Source organism: Salvelinus sp. IW2-2015, unplaced genomic scaffold (genome assembly GCF_002910315.2).
Source record: "Salvelinus sp. IW2-2015 unplaced genomic scaffold, ASM291031v2 Un_scaffold789, whole genome shotgun sequence".
Lineage (NCBI taxonomy): Eukaryota > Metazoa > Chordata > Actinopteri > Salmoniformes > Salmonidae > Salvelinus > Salvelinus sp. IW2-2015.
In genome coordinates this window covers 397,892-417,765 of record NW_019942614.1, presented here as the reverse complement: position 1 = coordinate 417,765, position 19,874 = coordinate 397,892, and the positions used below count along the sequence as shown (strand labels likewise).

General features: G+C 42.6%; 1 protein-coding gene and 1 pseudogene across 1 annotated transcript; both read left to right on the top strand.

Moving 5' to 3' along the window:
- Nucleotides 1-823: 823 nt before the first annotated feature.
- Nucleotides 824-3,786, top strand: LOC112068930 (transmembrane protein 158-like). Its single transcript, XM_024136161.2, has one exon. It carries the CDS (start codon nucleotides 1,095-1,097, stop codon nucleotides 1,908-1,910), a length of 816 nt encoding a protein of 271 aa, XP_023991929.1. The 5' UTR covers nucleotides 824-1,094; the 3' UTR covers nucleotides 1,911-3,786.
- Nucleotides 3,787-9,586: 5,800 nt separating this feature from the next.
- LOC139024001 (CUB domain-containing protein 1-like) lies at nucleotides 9,587-17,960 on the top strand (annotated as a pseudogene).
- Nucleotides 17,961-19,874: the final 1,914 nt, after the last annotated feature.

The window sequence follows — 19,874 nt, the reverse complement described above, 5'->3', positions numbered from 1 at the left end:
GTGTGCACACAGACTCACCCTGAAGAGGCATTTGAGGATAATCAATGGATTGACTGGTTCTGTTGAATGAGCACCAATTATGGGATTATTATACCTTCTCATAGAAAGGATGAGGTAGCGACAGGCCAGGAATCACTGATGGTGTGGCCGGGATTTAAATMTTTTTTTTGTTGTTGTTTATTTGCAGATTTATACCCAATTATTTACTATAATATAGGTTTATTGTTTTAAATATGGCTGAACAGTCTAGCATGGGAGCCTTCCCCTTCAGGACTTCTTCTTAGCAAGGCCTTCTGGTTTGTAGGGCTTCTTGGAGTAGGGGCGAAGACAAGTTGGTCCTTGAGGCTGATCTGGGAGAGTTTAGCATTTTCCCCATTAATGGGGTCGGGGGAGGGGAAACTGATCCTAGGTCTGTACCAATGGGAAATGTCACACTGGAAGGGAATTCTCCCAGTCCATTGTCCAGCGGTGCTGAACTGTGGAGTTCATGGGTTGCTTTCCGGTTCAATGGTGCTGAATCTCGAATCCGCTTTAGCACCATTGAACATTTTACTCTTTTGACAAAGTCCAAATTTGAGTCATAAGGACACATATTTTCCTGCATCACAATTCATATTAGAGGCTTTGGGCATAGGGACTCAGTTGGCCAAATAGAAAGCAATAAGGATGATATGTTTTGACACAATCATACATTACACAATAACTCATTCGTCCCAGGGTTGCAGATATCCTACAGGGAGGGAGGAAGAGGGGAATGCCTTGTGTTTGCGCACAGCATCTTCCACCCACCCTGTCCCTGAAGCCGCGTCACGCATTAAGTAAAGAGAGGCGCTAAGGTTGCAGTGCATGTTCCCAGATAGGGCGACTCCTGCTTTTCTTCCTCACACACCTGAGAGAGCGAGAGAGAGAGAGAGACTACCAGGGTCCTCGCAGCACACCACAGCGTATCTCTTGCAAAGTAGCGCCCAGTAGCAGTTTGGCAAGAAGCCAGTTACTTTCGGAACCAAATCGAGGGAGGGGGCGCGCACGGTGCGTGTGACGGGCAACTGACGTTTCCAACTGTCCTCTCCGGCAACGGAAGATGCACACTATGGATGTTTGTGTACGCGCTGGAGACGGCCGTTTTCTGCATTTTATTAACGACGGACACGCCTCGTCAGTTGCCTTGCATCCCCAAGGAACATCATGCGAGTAGGAGCAACGCACCCAATGCCATGCTGAGCAACTCCCCGACTTTTCTGCTGGCCCTAACCACGGTTGCCGGACTACTCCAGCGGTGCCACGGCTGGAGCGACGAGGACCTCCTGTTACCCCCCATCAACTCCACCAACAGATTCTTGGCCAATTTGGAGGTAGACGTGCACTACTCGAAGAGATCCGTGGAGGAGAGCGAAGCCTCCTCGTCAGACACTTCGTTACAGCCGTTGCCACAGTGCAACGTCAGCGTGCAGAGACTTTTCCCCACCTCGCTGGTGGCTCGTTGGGACAGCAACTTCGGTTTCCAGTGCGATGTGTTTATATATACCGCCAATAACAATGGAAGGGCTTTTTTCTCTGCTGCTATCAACAGAGCCATCTCACCTGTTCTCATCGAACACCTCGGAGTCACCGGCGGCCAGCAGGAGTTTAGACTGTGTGTTGGATGTGGCATGTCACGATACCGGCGATTCGGCAAGTCAAAGGCTCAGCAGACGGGGGATCCCATCAATTTCTGCTGTGTTGACTTCAGCCTTGACGAACTAAATGGGGACAAAAGTTGGAGATTGAACCGTAAACCCATCGAGTCAACTCTWGTGGCTTGTTTCATGACTCTAGTGATAATAGTGTGGAGTGTGGCTGCCCTCATATGGCCGGTGCCTATTATTGCAGGATTTCTGCCCAACGGAATGGAACAGAGAAGGCCGAGATAAAGAATTCTGGAGATAAGCCCCCAAACCAAGAGGCAAAAAATACTGTAGAATACATATTTAAACGTTTTTTTCTTCACATTCTACTCGTATAAAAGAATGTTCGTTTCCAATTTTACCGTTTAGAATGAAAGAGTGCTTTTTGGTTTTGGTCTATTTCCTATTTATAGGCCTTCATTGTAAGAAGACCAATAGTTTTAAAGATAGGTTGTGGTATTGTAAATCTAGCCTATGTATTACATTGTCTATAGAATAGGTGCATATGTAGAGTGTGTTAACAACATTTCACTGTAAACAGTGTTTGTATGGTTTTAAATCTTTGTAGGATTATTGCCTATGGGCCTGGCAGTGGTGTAGTGGTGCCTGAAGAAGTGGGTATACTCTAATTTTGCCCAAAAAAWTCCCAAATGGCCCGCCCAGCGAAGGAAAGGTGCCCTGTGTGAAAAATTATATGGGAAACCGTGACATACATTCTGTATTACCTAAAATGATATATTCCATATTGGTCTTTCACAGTCAGGCCAACCCACGCTGTACTGTGCAAGTAGGCTAATTGTAGGCATACTATTGAAACAGATAAATTAGGCTGTCAACTGAGTCAGAAATCCAAAGGTTTCAGATCTATTTATTTATATTCAGATTTTCACTCTCAAAGTCACACTTTGTTTTATAGAAAAACAACAAAATTGGATGTTCTAAGTCCATAACAATGCTTTCAAAGTCCATAACAATGTCCATAACAATACCACATCAGGAGACCACTTTTGAGCTCTGGGAAATATCTAAGATAAAACTATTTTTGTGTAGTTGCCCTTTAATAATTCCAGTGTGACGGCACCTAGCACTGTTGTTTGTTAGTGGTGTTTCTGTAGCACATGAGATGGAGTTTGCAAAACAAATGGCCACTGGATTAATGCAAATAATCATGACATCATTCTGCCAGGTAGACGTAGGCTACTTTGTAGCTAGTTAACATTTCCCCGTTTTTGGGAAAGCCTTTCTGTCTACCAGAAGACGGCTAGGCCTATCTTTAGCATCACTATATTTTTCCTGTTACTTAATTGTTTGAAACCTAGATGTTTTACTCCGTATTGTGAGGCATGCCTTACCATTTCTTCAAAGTAGCCTATAGCCAAAATCCCACCATAGAAAGGTGGAGGCAATTATTTGATAAAGACTTCCTCATATGCATTATCCTGTTCTACTGGTTTTCTTTCAACTGTATTTCATTGTCTAGCAGCCAAATGCACATTAGCAACTGATGAAGGTTGTTGCATCTTTAGATCTCCCATAGTATCTACATTTCTTATGGATATTTCAATCTCCATCCATGAAACCTCTCACATGTGCGGTGCACATTTTAGAATGGTATTTTCCTGCTAATTGGATTTTGGAACAATCCCGTGTAGGCATACCGCCGTGTGCCCATTGCTGCATCTAAAATGTGAAGAAATAATAGTTAATCAACATTTAGGCTAATACACGCAATGCCCACTGAAAAAAAAGTGYGTATACGGTGTAAACCTGCGCATACCCTCCTCTACACACACCACTGAGGCCTGCTATTTGTTGTGTTTATGTAGAGAGAAATTATAGTTTTCTCATGAACTTGAATGAAAAAGTGTGCTGTAATACGTGGTGGGTAGATCTTGTCAAGAATAAATGCATAAATGTCATAGGCCTACCTGAATTTATTTTGGATGTTGTATCAAATATTTTAACGTATAGGCAACCCCTCTCTGATAATGTTTAATATTATTTATAATGTTAGATTTATCTATATATAACACAATTAAATCTAAGCTGATAACATATTTGTATTTATTTGTATAAGATAACATGAGTGAATAAATAAATAAAATGTATTTGTTTTACATAATACGGAGGTGAGGAGACCTATTTATTTTGAACTAAAGGCTTCGTGACCGATTACGCGAATAGACTAGGTCGGTGAAATGAGCTATGGCCTGTAACTGAAAGAGCAACGATAAAGCTCCATTCTCTGTTTGAGAAAGCTTCAGGGAATAGCAGCTGGGAATTTGCATTCATCTTTCAAATGTGAGTAGGCGATGAGAATATGTAAGTAAGCAAGTTGATGTGCTTATGTGTTTCTGAGTAACACACAAACCACTGTGTACAAACTGGTTGAATTTGTCAACATATGGTGACATGGAATCTACAGCTATTGTTTCAATTCAACCCAGGGTTCAACAAAAAATAGACCATACATATAGGCCTAGGGTTTCAAGCTTTGGTTGAGTTCAAATTGAATCTTCAAATGAATAATTGAAATGTTGTGTTGGACTCACGTCTCCACCTCAACCAAAAAGCATGGTTAAAGAGTAGGACTAAATCAATTAAACTTTATTTAAAGTGCATTTAAACGTTGATTAGATTAGATTTAGTCTTATTATTTAACTTAGATTTTTGTTTGAGATGGAGACATGAATCCAACATATAAATGATACATGTTTATACAAACTGGACATTGAATTGTGTTTGGTTGTCAACGCAACCAAATATCACCATTTGAAGGAGATGTATCTTCTGTTTGGATAGTTCCATCTGTGTCACTGAATGCCACTGCCTTTGATTCCAGTTTGTCTACAAAGTATCATTTATATGTTGGATTCAAATCGCCATCTCAACCAATAATCAAAGTTAAAGAATAGGACTAAATCAATCAAACGTTAAATGCACTTTAAATACAGTTTTATTGGATTTAATCCTATTTTACTTTGATTATTGGTTGAGATGGAGACGTGAATCCAACARATAAAATATTAATCTGTAGACAAACTGGAATTAACGCCAGACTAAATCAGTGGCACAAAATATAAATCTCCTTCAAATAGTGATATTTGGTTGCGTTGAGAAACAAAACACAATTCAATATCACTTTTGCGATACAGTAAATAGCCTATTAACTTGTCGACAAGTTAACAAATTGTATGTTCGATTCACGTCTCCAACTAAACCAAAAAGAAACGTTAAAGAATAGGATTAAGCCAGTGGCTCAGAGGAAACTATCAAAGCATTCGATATCCTTAAAATGTTGATTTTTGGTTGTGTTGTCAACCAAACACAATTCAATATTACTTTTGTAATAGAGTAAATAGCCTAAAATGAAGTATATCTTACAAACTAATGTAGCAGTATTTATTTAACCTTAAAATGAGTAACACATCCATGGTCACACCGTGAAGTTAGCCTACTGTAGCTATAAATGGCTTCTTATTTCATCATAGAAAGTGTGCATGTTCAAGATAGCACGCAAAGGTTGCAGGTCTGTGGAGATCTTCACAATTGTTATAATAATCTGTGCAGAATCTCGAACAGCATTGATCACTTGCACTATGTACTTTCATGTAATCTCAACTGCAATCCAGGAAATTTGGTTGTGCTATGAGATTAAGCACAATGATTACACATTAAATGTTGTATAAATACAAAATATCTGACATTGTATTCCCATTTGAACTTTATTGTGCTTTTAAATGGTTGAAAGTGCAGTGATAACACATTTAGATGACAACCAAATAAAAAAACTCATAGTTTTTTCATTGGAATTTGGTTGTGCTTTTAGGATGGTTGAAAGCACAGTGATACACATTGGGAATTCAAACAAATTATGGCTGTCATTTTGAGTGGGTGAATAAAGATTGAAATCTCATTGATCAACATCTCAAACAAATATGACCCACATTTCCACGTTGAAATGACATGGTGTGCCCAGTGGGAAGCATCCTTGTGTTAAATTATGTTTGTGAAAGGAGAGAAGAATCTCTCTCAACAAGCTCCTCGCAGCCCCTTTTGTTGATCCTCCTTGCTGCTCCTGTTCACAGTCATTATCCCCGTCATTGCTTATCCTCGCAGGGAACAGTCCTGCATCTCAGGCCCTCACCACCATCTATCTCTCTGGTGAATTCACGGATGGTCAATCACATTGTTTGTTCAATCTTGTTTCTTTCACTGTCAGTCCCAATCCCCAGAACTTTAGCTATTGCATTGTCTTGGTGAGTCAGGTAAATTCAGCACATGGCTCTAATAAGTAAATGGTATGTGTGCTATATTTGCCATGTGTGCTTGGGTGTTACAGAAAAAAATGGCTTCTGCTCTGCTGTACAATTTAAAATGGCATTATTGAGTTATTACATAATAACAAGTCATTGATTTCGACTTTTGAGCACCAAGTAGTCTAATGATGAATCACCCTATTTTCAGTTAAGTTTAACTTGTTTGGTAAAGAAAAACAACAGTTCGTGGTGTGTCCAAATGATATGTGCCATTGGTCCAGGGAAGCTTGCTACCGAGGTCTAAAAGGCTAGATTTGACTAAATACCTATCAGACCCCGGTCTGTTCATTTTGAATTACAGTAAAGCTTATTTTCCTAGAAACGTTTTAAAAAACGTCACTGAGTTCAAATATGTTGCAATTCTTCAAGCAACAACTCACCTGTCAAAATGACTGCAAAGGGGAACGCCTTACCTGAGAAGTGATGTCACACAGCAGGACATAAAATGTAGGTGTAACCCATTTTACTCAAAGCGAAAGAACTACACGGAGGTCCAAGGCCATAAAGTCGTGCCAATTTTAGTTCCGTTAGATAGCTTATCGTTTGAGATACCGACGCTGAAAATCAAGGCATGACTTTATCAACGGTCGGCTGTGCTCTGCAGCTTTTGGGGATCGCGTCCGCCGTTTTCGTTCTATCAGGTAAGTCAGTGCTTAGCCCTTGATCATACTTTCAGTTCCATTACATCACACATAATAGGGGACTTTTGTTCATTAAGAGCCGCGATGCTCGATTTGAACATTAACAAGCGTCGCTTGCGGTACGGTTTTGGAAGCATAAGGACCTTGTCTTTCATTTCGGCTAAATTGATACACATCTTTATAGGGTTAGGATTCCCACACAGTCATACTTCCCTGTTATAGATTGAAGACATAGTGGACTACCTGTGCTAATTAACTATCTTCTCTGAACACCTGTGTGTAGATGGAAGACAGATGCCACAAACATGTTGTCATTTAAAAATACTGTCTGCTGCAACTGTGTTTAAACCAATGAAAACTGTGTACAGTACAGTAACTTTGTATTTTGCATTTGTGAAATTATTTTAATGTGATATGAAATTAGAGGGATTTATGTTTCTAGAAACGTACCGTAATTGAGATTCGATTCACGTTTAGATGGAGTATTTGGCTGTTTTTGCTTCCAGAGCCAATTCACCCATTAAACAGAACATGTAAGGTTCTTGAACTAAGGAGTAATGTTAGGCTCCTTTAGTCCAATATAGGGCTAGTCACTGTTGAGTGTCAGTAAACAGAATTATCATTTTAAGATTTTGGTAATTTGGTAATAGTTTTAAACATTTAGAAGTGAACCCTAATACATTTGTGATTATTATGATTCTGTAAAAAAAAAKAAAAAACTGAAGAATAGGGAAATTATTTGAATTCCTTTTTATTTCATGACTAGGTCATTGCAATTGTCTATAAAGATTGAATTGTAGATATGTATACAATGATATGTTCTATGAAATGTTGCCCATGATAACACTTACTGATAGACACTAACAGTATTATGAAGTTGCAGGGATATTCTTGAATTGGAAGAGGATGTATTCTATAGGTAGACTGTGCATTAAATAATTGTTGTTGACACTGGCACAACCACACACAGACCTTTGAAAGGCCAGTCAGTTTCCTAAAAAAAAAGTGTGTAGATGGGATGCAAATGACAGACAACATAGATGTTGACTGGCCCATGTTGTGCTTTATGAATAAACATAGGAAAACATCTTTAATGCATCAGTCTGGTTCAGTGGATAACTAGGAATGATGGGAGGACTGTTGATGCATTGGTTCTATCCAAAGGCCAACTAACTCTTGAAAGAACTTCCAACTCATCTAATATTTTGTTAGGAATCAGGTGGAACAATGGCTTATCAATTTCTATATGTACACCAGGGCCACTGAGCTTGCATTGAAGATTACAGGAGGGAGGGCAGTATTTGCATAGGTCAGACAATACTGTAGGATCAGCATAAAAAAACAAGGAGGACGAGGACCAGGCACTCTTCATATATTTAAAAGGCCTTAGAGTGCCTTGGTCCTCCTTGTTTTCAGGATGACCAATTAACCCCTTTATCAAGAGCACCTTCAATTTACAAATATCTACTATTGTATTCTAGCAGCACTTCCCTTTGTTCTTTTTTCTACAATCTGTAGGAGCAGTTTGGTTTGTAATGATATAGCTAGGTAGGCAGAATAATGTTTAGTCAAGCACCCAGAAGTTGTGTCTTACACATCTTATCCCAGTGTCAACAGTGACAGCTGGACTGTAATAGCTGTACATGTAACAGCGAGGGACAAACAGGGCTTCCCAGTAACATCTCCATTGTCAAACAGTCACACAATCAGATTATATCTCGGCTATGTTACTAGGTAAGGTTTTGGGGAAAGCATAAGTCAGACAGATAGAAGGAGAGGGAGAGAGCGCTTGTGTGTGTGTGTGTGTGCTTCAGAGAGAGAGGAAGAGGAAGAGAGTGATTGTCTAAAGATAAGGACATTTATGGATACAGCATCACAGATATATGGCAGTTTGAACTGTTGAACGGCCAGGCCTATGTTTGTTCAGTAGGCCGTAGCTCACAGACGTGGAAGTGGAGTCAAGCTGTTGACATCGACCATCTCCCTACCCACTCCCTCAGTCATAGGAGTCTTTTCTAACACACTGTGGTAAAAAAGGACTTCTGGTCAGGCTGAGAAAAACATCAGTTGTCTTTTCTGTCTGCTGAGTAGTAGTCTTCATTGACAGTCAGAGAAAAAAAGGACATTGTTTTGTATTCTAAGACTCTTGTCTATGTTTTGTACAAATGAATATAGTTTTGACAGAGGTGTGGTTATGTAAAATACCCATGTGGTATAGAACAACCCTGCCTCCTCAACTGATGCCACTCTTCTACCATAATTCATCAATCCCTTCCTTGGTTGTTGTTCTTTCAGAGGGTGTGACACTGACCCTCACCCCTGACCAGGGCACTACTCTCAACATCAGCCAGAGTTCAGAGCGCAGCAGGGGGTCAAAGTGTACTGTATGCACCGGTACAGGCTTGAAGAAGTCCTGCTCCAGGGCTGGAATTGATTATGTGGTGCTGCTGACAGACCCCAAAGCTGCTGTGAACATGGAGCTCACCTGCCCCAAACCAGAGGAAGTCTTCACTGTGGAAGTGGTCAGGGAAATAGGTAAGAACTCTATGAAATATATAATGGTTGTGGTCCCATGGTATTTAGAATGTCCATAGTGTCCTTAGAGTGTCTATAGCTTGTCCACATGGTACAGAAATACAGTGTCATTACAGTATAGGCACATTGTGCACTGTAGTTATATTGCTATTACATAGTGTTTACAAGTGGGATACCTGTGTGCATTTTCAAAATACATAGTCCATATGTGACTTTGTGTGTGAGCATACCTGTGTGTGTGTCTCTGTATTGACTTCCTCTAACTCCTACCCTCCTTCCATCCGATTGTACCACAAGGTCCTGTAATGGAGACATCACCCCCATTGAGTCTAGAACCGGAACGCTTCCACTCCAGAACTTCAACCGTACCTTTATCTGGAACCTGAAGGCCCCGGTACCACGGGCGTTCCATTTGGACTTCACCCAGATGGGGCTGAGACAGATCCTGCCCTCTGAGAGATGTCCAGACCAGCACACGTATACCCTGCTAGCCCTCCAGAGGACAGGGGAGGCTGCCATCGGGACGTACTGCAGGAACGGCAGCGTCTCTGGGGCTCAGGTCTTGAACCAGGGCAGGCTCTCTCTGGAGGTCACCGGAGGACGGAAACTGAACCCCACCATGTTCAATGTGTCTGTTGGAGAGGAAATCAAATGTGAGTTGGTCAGACAGTGGTTTCAGACAACTGACGTAAAATCACATTGTTTTCATTATGTAAATGGATTACTTATGTCTGTATGTTTTAAGTCATGGCTACAGACATGATTTAATGGACTTGGTTAACCTTGTATTTTCTGACACTTCATCAACATATCATTGTCCCTCAGCACTTGCTGTCCTCAAAGTGACTTTACCGGAAGGGACGTCGTCTTCAGGGTTGCTCTCTCCAAACTACCCGAATAGTTTCCCTGACGATGACCTGATGGAGTGAAAGTTTGTGGTCCCTCCCAAACACAACGCTACGGTTGTCTTCCTGGGTCAGACCCAGCCGCAGTGCCTGAAGAAGGAGCCGGCCGTGGAGTATCACCARGGTAACYGGRGGTTCYCYGTGGTGAYGAAGCTGTCGGACCRCCAGCCGGCCKAACGRCGGGACTCCTTCTCCCTGATCCTAAGGAACTGTGAGATGAACAGGATCGGAGAAGGCTCCACTGGTCTCTCCCTCCGCTTCAAGGTTTCAGCCAAGAGGAAGAGTCTTCCAGGTCGGTACAGGACACTGATTACAATAAACTAGATGGCTTTAGAAAAGTTTTTCCAAAACCATCCTTGAGTATCCCCAGCAATTTGACTGATTTGATATTTTCCATTACCAGCATGCCTGATTCAATTGGTCAACTACATCAAGCTCTTGATTAGTTGAATCAGATGTGCTGGTACTGGAATAGGGAAGTGGAATGGCTAGGTGTGCTCCAGGAAAGGTTTGGAAAACACAGCTTTAGTAAAAAAGGGAAGAAGATGAATCATACTGTATGTGAGTTTGTGGAAAGCCCTGCTCTTTCCCTCTCAATTCCTAACACAAATGAACACAGAAGGAAATCTGGGTTAGGAGATTAGACATGGTATGACTGCAATCCATGCTTTGGTTTAGTTTCCCTTGCTCTGTTTTTAAATGCTAACGTTTAAGCATGTGTCACAAATCCCATGCAAGTCATGCAGAGGAGACTGGTGGGAGGAGCGATAGGAGGATGGGCTCATTGTAATGGCTGGAATGGAATAAATGTAACAGTCTAAAACACTAACATATGGAAACCAAATGTTTGACTTGTTCCATTTTTCCATTCCAGACATTACATTGAGGCAATCCTCCTATAGCTCCTTCCACTGAGCCTCAACTGAAGTCATGGTACCTACAGTGCATTCGGAAAGTATTCAGACCCCTTCACTTTTCCCACATTTTATTACATTACAGCCTTATTCTAAAATTGATTCAATTGTTCCCCCCCCCCCTCATCTATCAACACACAATACCCCATAATGACAAAGCAAAAACCGGTATAGGCGATTACAGCCTTGAGTCTTCTTGCTGATCCTCTCAAGTTCTGTCAGGTTGGATGGGGAACATCCAACCTGAACAGCTATTTTCAGGTCTCTCTAGAGATGTTTGATCGGCTTCAAGTCCGGGCTCTGGCTAGGCCACTCAAGGACATTCAGAGACTTGCTCCGTTCATCTTTCCATCAATCCTTACTATTCTCCCAGTCCCTGCCGCTGAAAAACCTCCCCACAGTATGATGCCTCCACCACCATGCTTCACCCTAGGGATGGTATTGGCCAGGTGATGAGCGGTGCCTGGTTTCCTTCAGATGTGACGCTTGGCATTGAGGCCAAAGAGTTCAATCTTGGTTTCATCAGACCAGAGAATCTTGTTTTTCATGGTCTGAGAGTCCTTTAGGTACCTTTTGGCAAACTCCAAGCAGGCTGTCATGTGCATTTTACTGAGGAGTGGCATCCGTCTGGCCACTCTACCATAAAGTCCTGATTGGTGGAGTGCTGCAGAGATGGTTGTCCTTCTGGAAGGTTCTCCCATCTGCACAGAGGAACTGGAGCTCTGTCAGAGTGACCATCGGGTTTTTGGTCACCTCCCTGACCAAGGCCCTTCTGCCTCGATTGCTCAGTTCAAGGCAGACCGGTGGGACCTGACATAGACAGGTGTGTGCCTTTACAAATCATGTCCAATCAATTGAATTTACCACAGGTGGACTTCAATCAAGTTGTAGAAACATCTCAAGGATGATCAATGGAAACAGGATGCAGCTGAGCTCAATTTTGAGTCTCATTGCAAAAGGTCTGAATACTTATGTAAATAAGGTATTTAAAAAAATGTAAAATGTACAAACCTGTTTTTGCTTAATCATTATGAGGTATTGTGTGTAGATTGATGAGGAACACATTTATTGTAACCATTTTAGAATAAGGCTGTAACTTAAGAAAATGTGGAAAAGATGAAGGGGTCTGAATAGTTTCCGAATGCACTGTATATTAGCATTTTTTGCTCATCTTGTCCAAATTATCATAAAGTATCAAAGGGATMGGTGACRATCCCTTTAAGGCCAATTGTTGTGTAGGGTCACAGGTATTTAGATTATGTAGTAGTAGTGGTAATAGCTACTATAGTTGTACAGATCCAACATACTACATACTCCACTCTCAAATCAAATCGTATTAGTCACATGCGCCGAATATAACAGGTGTAGACCTTACAGTGAAATGCTTACTAACGAGCCCCTAACCAACAATGCAGTTAAAAAAAATGTGGATAAGAATAAGAAATAAAAGTAACAGGTAATTAAAGAGCAGCAGTAAAATAACAATAGCGAGACTACATACAGGGGGGTGCCGGTACAGAATCAATGTGCGGGGGCACCGGTTAGTTGAGGTAATATGTACATGTACTGTAGGTAGAGTTATTAAAGGGACTATGCATAGATGGTAACAACAGAGAGTAGCAGTGGTGTAAAAGAGTGGGAGGGGGGACAATGCAAATAGTCTGGGTAGCAATTTGATTAGGTGTTCAGGAGTCTTATGGCTTGGGGGTAGAAGCTGTTTAGAAGCCTTTTGGACCTAGACTTGGCGCTCCGGTACCGCTTGCCGTGCGGTAGCAGAGGGAACAGTCTATGACTAGGGTGGCTGGAGTCTTTGACCATTTTAGAGCCTTCCTTTGACACCGTCTGGTATAGAGGTCCTGGATGGCAGGAACCTTGGCCCCAGTGATGTACTGGGCCGTACGCACTACGCTCTGTAGTGCCTTGCGGTCGGAGGCCGAYCAGTTGCCATACCAGGCAGTGATGCAACCAAATCTTTTCAGTCTCCTGAGAGGGAATAGGTTTTGTCGTGCCCTCTTCACAACTGTCTTGGTGTGCTTGGACTATGTTAGTTTGTTGGTGATGTGGACACCAAGGAACTTGATGCTCTCAATCTGCTCCACTGCAGCCCTGTCGATGAAAATTGGGGCGTGCTCAGTCCTCTCTTTCATGTAGTCCACAATCATCCACTCCGTCTTGTGGTTAATGTTTACAACCACAAAAGGGGATTACTGTAGATCACATATACAGCTTTTAACAATGCAAATTGTCACTGGGGCAGACTCTTGGTAGTCTTCTTCCTAAATGTGAAATCCTTGTCTTAATTTTGCTGTGGGCCTGCATGAGTTATAGTAAGTGGAAGTGGATGTGCAGCTACAGTTGAAGTCGGAAGTTTACATACACTTAGGTTGGAGTCATTAAAACTTGTTTTTCAACCACTCCACAAATTTCTTGTTAACAAACTGTAGTTTTGGCAAGTCGGTTAGGACATCTACTTTGTGCATGACACAAGTAATTTTTCCAGCAATTGTTTACAGWCAGATTATTTAACTTATAATTCACTGTATCACAATTCCAGTGGGCCAGAAGTTTACATACATTAAGTTGACTGCCTTTAAACAGCTTGGAAAATTCCAGAAACTTATGTCATGGCTTTCGAAGCTTCTGGTAGCCTAATTTACATAATTTGAGTCAATTGGAGGTGTACCTGTGGATGTATTTCAAGGCCTACCTTGAAACTCATTGCCTCTTTGCTTGACATCATGGGAAAATCAAAAGAAACCAGCCAAGACCTCAGAAAAAAATGTGTAACCCTCCACAAGTCTGGTCCATCCTTGGGAGCAATTTCAAACGCCTGAAGGTACCACGTTCATCTGTACAAACAATAGTACGCAAGTATAAACACCATGGGACCACACAGCTGTCATACCACTCAGGAAGGAGATGCGTTCTGTCTCCTAGAGCGTACTTTGGTGCGAAAAGTGCAAATCAATCCCAGAACAACAGCAAAGGACCTTGTGAAGATGCTGGAGGAAACAGGTACAAAAGTATCTATATCCACCGTAAAACGAGTCCTATATTGACATAACCGAAAGGCCGCTCAGCAAGGAAGAAGCCACCGCTCCAAAACCGCCATAAAAAAGCCAGACTACGGTTTGCAACTGCACATGGGGACAAAGATCGTACTTTTTGGAGAAATGTCCTCTGGTCTGATGGGAAAAAAATAGAACTGTTTGGCCATAATGACCATCGTTATGTTTGGAGGAAAAAGGAGGAGGCTTGCAAGCCGAAGAACACCATCCCAACCGTGAAACACGGGGGTGGCAGCATCATGTTGTGGGGGTGTTTTGCTGCAGGAGTGACTGGTGCACTTCACAAAATAGATGGAATCATGAGGTAGGAAAATTATATGGATATATTAAAGCAACATCTCAGGACATCAGTCAGGAAGTTAAAGCTTGGTCGCAAATGGGTCTTCCAAATGGACAATGACCCCAAGCATACCTCCAAAGTTGTGTAAAAATGGCTTAACGACAACGAAGTCAAGGTATTGCAGTGGCCATCACAAAGCCCTGACCTCAATTCTATAGAACATTTGTGGGCAGAACTGAAAAGCGTGTGTGATCAAGGAGACCTACAAACCTGACTCAGTTACACCAGCTCTGTCAGGAGGAATGGGACAAAATTCACCCAACTTATTGTGGGAAGCTTGTGGAAGGCTACCCGAAACGTTTGACCCAAGTTAAACAATTTAAAGGCAATGTTACCAAATACACTCAATTAGTATGTAAACTTCTGACCCACGGGGAATGTGATGAAAGAACTAAAAGCTGAAATAAATAATTATCTCTACTATACTTTGCAGTGTTGTGCAACGTGGACCTGAGGAAAGAGCAGAGTCTTTCTCTCCATATTGAGAAGACCACCCCATGTCTGACTGTGAGCTGAAGCTGAACTCTGTCATCCAGGAGAAAATCAATGTTCCCTCAGGGAAAATCTCTCAGCTGTCCTTCCAGGACTGCCCAAGTCAGGAGCTGCTACTGACCGCCATCAGAATCATAGGTAACTAAGGCCTAACTAGTAACTAAGGTAACTAAGGCCTAACTGCTCTGCTCTGAGTTATATAACCATAAGCATTATTATTAACACTATGCTGCTCGCCCAGTCACTAACCTCTCATTGTGTTGGTCTGGCTTGATGTCGCGGAAGAATAACAAGATATACCGTTCAACATGTGTGTGACTGTGGCCTTAAGCCCTAACTAAACAATCACTGCAATTCAATGCTACATTTTTGGCTTCCCTTACACTTGAAACAATATCTGGAGTGTGATAATTAGGATGAACAAATACTTTGTCCTTCTTTAGATCCTAAGGCACCACAAACTCATGGTATATATTCAACTATATTTTGGTTTGTATCCTTTACCTCTTCTCCATTTCTCAGAGTGCCGTCACTGGAGGGGCTGCCCAGCAGCAGCAGCCCCTGTCCCTCTGACGGCGCCCGTCCTGGAGAGGTGTCTTCCCGCTCCCCTGGGCAGTGTCACCTGGATCCTCCGTCCCCCTCGGCATCGCACGGTAGAGCTCCTGCCCACTACTGGCAGCCTCAGGCAGTCCCTGCCAGAACAACCCTGCAACGGCTCTGTCACTCTCACCGTGGCCGAGGACGATGACGGCACCACCGTGGGTCAGTTCTGCCCTCAGTGAGCCATACCCAAAGTCCAGGTCCACACCAACGTGTCCATCACAGCTTCAGCCTCGACAATGGGAGGGAAAGAGAGGTGGCCATTCTCTCACCCTTTACTCAACATCTTCACCAGGGAGATTGCAGGMAATATGTTTTAATTAAAGGTGTAACTGTGCTGTTATTGTGAAGTGGAAACGTCTAGGAGCAACAACAGCTCAGTGGTAGGCCACACAAGCTCACTGAACGGAACCTCAGAATGCTGAAGCGCGTAGRGCGTAAAAATCGACTGTCCTCGGTTGCAACACTCACTACCAAGTTCCATACTGCCTCTGGAAGCAATGTCAGCACAAGAACTGTTCYTCGGGAGCTTCATGAAATGGGTTTCCATGGCCGAGCAGTTGCACACAAGCCTAAGATCACCATGCACAATGCCAAGCATCGGATGGAGTGGTGTAAAGCTCACTGTCATTGGACTCTGGAGCAGTGGAAACGCGTTCTCTGGAGTGATGAATCATGCTTCACCATCTGGCAGTCCGACGGAAGAATCTGGGTTTGGCGGATGCCAGGAGAATGCTACCTGCCCGAATGCATAGTGCCAACTGTAAAGTTTGATGGATGTTGAATAATAGTCTGGGGCTGTTTTTCATGGTTCGGGCCCCTTAGTTCCAGTGAAGGGAAGTCTTAACACTACAGCGTACAYTGACATTCTAGATGACACTGTGCTTCCAACTTTGTGGCAAAGTTTCAGCATGACAATGCCCCGTGCACTAAGCGAGGTCCATACAGAAAAGGTTTGTCGAGATTGACGTGGAAGAACCTGACTGGCCTGCACAGAACCCTGACCTTAACTCCATCGAACACGTTTGGGATGAATTTGAACGCCGACTGCGAGCCAGGTCTAATCGCCCAACATCAGTGCCCAACCTCARTAATAATCTTGTGGCTGAATGGAAGCAAGTCCCTGCAGCAATGTTCCAACATCTAGTGGAAAGCTTTCCCAGAAGAGTGGATGCTGATGGTTCAGCGAAGGGGGGACCAACTCCAAATGAATGCCCATGATTTTGGAATGAGATGTTCAGCAAGTGGGTGTCCACATATACTTTTGGCTATAAAGTTACATCTTTAATAAATTGTTTTATATAAAAGTAGTACTGTAACTGCAAATATGTTATTCTCCCCCTGATGTACACACAAGAGATACATCGTCACGGTATGCCCAAAGCAAGGAGTACCGACTCTCCTGGCCACCCCTAGTTGGCCTGTGGGAATGAAGTCCTACTCCACTGTGTCCTAGATCGTCGATGTCCCCTCCAAGCTGGAAGCCCACCTCATGTTCMACAACATCAGCCAGCCCAAGTGCAGCAACCGCCACACGGGCATCAGGTAAAACCAGAAGAGGATGGGGTACCCCTCTGAGACATCCTCTCTAGGTTTTTTCATTCTAGGGAGTTTTTCTTGGTCACTGTGGTCCTGCTTCTTCCTTGCTTGGTCTTGGGGTCCAGGCCGGATTACTGTAAAGCACTTTATGACAAGTGCTGTAAATAAATGAATGTGATTTGATCAGGGTGCAGATCCTGGGCTCCCTGGAGGAGATGTACAGCCGGTGGGAGGACGAGGAGGCAGGCAGGAAGATCACTGTCTCAGAGAGCTTCTACCTCAAAATGTCCAACTGTATGCCTGAGAGAGGAGACTTCAGCGTGCTCACACAGATCACACTGCACAAGGACAAGAGTGAATGACAGACCATGTGGAGCATTCATCATGATAAGCAGTGTTGTTCTATCTCCTCTCACTCCCTTCTTCCTCTGGCCCTCTCCATAGGTTGTTTGTTTAAAGTGAATTTGAAATTGCAGTGAAAATCTAACGCTCCATGTTTCTCAGCATTTCTCTATACCATTCTGATATTTTGTTCATTCTGGTCTTACTACACTGAGTATACCAAACATTAGGAACACCATCCTAATATTGAGTTGCACCCCCCCATTTTGCCCTCAGAACAAACTGAATTCATTGGAGCTTGGACTCGCTCATTAGGTAGGATTAGGCAGCTGCCTATGGCGACAGATTGACGAGGGTGGCATTTTCTGAGGTAAACTGACCATTTTATGAGCTAAACTMACCAAACAATGACCATTTTTCTCAACCAGTGGCATATGGGATTTTTAGGTGAGCGTTGATGCCACCCTGTGATAAGCAGTGCCCACTTTGCTTGTCCAATCCCAGTGAGTTTCTCCAGGGTTCTTTTGGAACCCTGGAGGCTCTGCATCATCATTCCGTCAAAAAAATGATCTGACATGAGTCATGTAGCAGATATAGGATATGGTAGAAAGAGTATGTGGCCTTTTCTGTAGCCTACAGACTGGAGAGAAAATGTATGATAATGTAATGTGACGGACACTTTTTACATCATGCAGGTATCTCCCATCAAATAGCCTAACCTAAATGGCTCTCAATCAACAAAAAAATGCGCTGTAATGTTAATTAACAACATATCCTAAAAACAGGACAGGTCAAAGTTAAATGGACAATATGAAATGGACAATCACAACTGTTTTCCAGGAGTTTCAACCCATTGTCGTGATCAGTGGTTTCAAGTTTGTATCCCTCCATTTTTGACAAGCTGATCATAGCGAAAAAGTACTTTTTCATTTCACGCTGTGCAAATAGGCTCACGATAACGCCTGCTAAAGTTGGTAGCTGATATTCAGAGCTTAAATAGCCAAATTGATTAGTCACAGGAATCCGTAGTAATGAAGCCAATGAAACGGCCTGTTTTACAAACAGTGGGCCTAGTACATGGATGGGCATTCATCAAATTCCATTGGGGGCCACATGGTAGMCTACACCCCAGTAAGCACGAGCCGCTGTCTTTTGGAAGTCTTTTTTTTGGTCCTGTCGTCCTTTTTTGTGTTTTACAAACGGTAGGCTTACCACAGATGGGCATTCATAGAATTCAATTTCAGGCAACACCTCAGTGAGCATGGAAGCACGGACCAGCGCCTTTTGGGTGTCATTTTTTGTTGCAGTCTTTAAAATAAAATCACTTACTGGGAGTATTCTAGTTTTGCGGCAGCAACATTTTTTGGTCTCGCCTAGGGCGTGTGGTGGAATTATTCTAATCAAAGGAGAGACTTTTAGATTTCTTCAAACCAATTTAACTTTATTATTTAATTAGTGCAGTAATGGAGTTGGTCAGTAACCACCCTGGAGGTGATCCCTGAGAACTCAACCAGCGGGACTAAGCCACAGCATTTCATAGAAAAGTCCATCCACCTGGATGTTTATGACAAATCACAGATGAGAGAATTTATACAAAGGTACATTGTGCTCTCATGCAACAGACATCACGATTACATCGCAACAGGTTTCTGTCTCAAGAATTCAGCTGTCTCGGATAGCAGATGTTTAAAGTGTTGAGGTGAGATAAAAGTCTGCTCGAAAAAGTCTCTGCGAACTTGAGAATTTTGCAATTCGTCTTATCATGGCGAATACATCAGTGCATACTGACCATGTTGCTGGTGGTGTTCCGTTCCTAAGACCTGCCTTACTGACCAGCGAGCATTACTGAGTGCGAGCCATGTGCAGCTCTGCTAGGTTTCTCATGGTGGTTGTGTTGGCTTGTGGTTTGTGTGTTGATCAATAGTAAGTGAGCTACCTTTTCTCTAGCCATTCATCGATAAATGTTGGGTATGTTTCTCCAGACAGAAATCATCGTGCAAGGAAAAGAGAAGTAGCAGCAGCAGGTATGCCAAAACAAACACAGAGTGCTCTATGCTAGAGGTAATTGTATAATGCAAAAGCAAATAATTTAACCACAAACTAGGGGCTAAGGACACCCTGATGAAGGCCTAGAACGCAATACGCGTTGGTTATTTTTAATGTTTGGAGGCCCCATTGAAGGCCATTTTTAAACTTTTCAAAGATGTCTGGACTTAGATTTTTTTAGTCCACTTAGCACAATTATCTAGGGATATAATTTTTCCTTTTAAATAGAGATTAATATCAATTGTAATTGCTTTTTAGTCCAGGAATCTAGGCTTGAGATCTTGTTGGATCTGAGAAACCAGCCTATTGAGTTAGATATGGTAACTATGGCTTAGAAGGTACTATCTCCTTGTCAATTATAGTTTATTTATATTAAAGAAAAAAAGAAAGACCCAATTTTCTTCCCTTCCCGTAATAACCAAGGGACCTTGCATTGGGTACCCACTACAGGCTTCCTTTACTAAGGCAT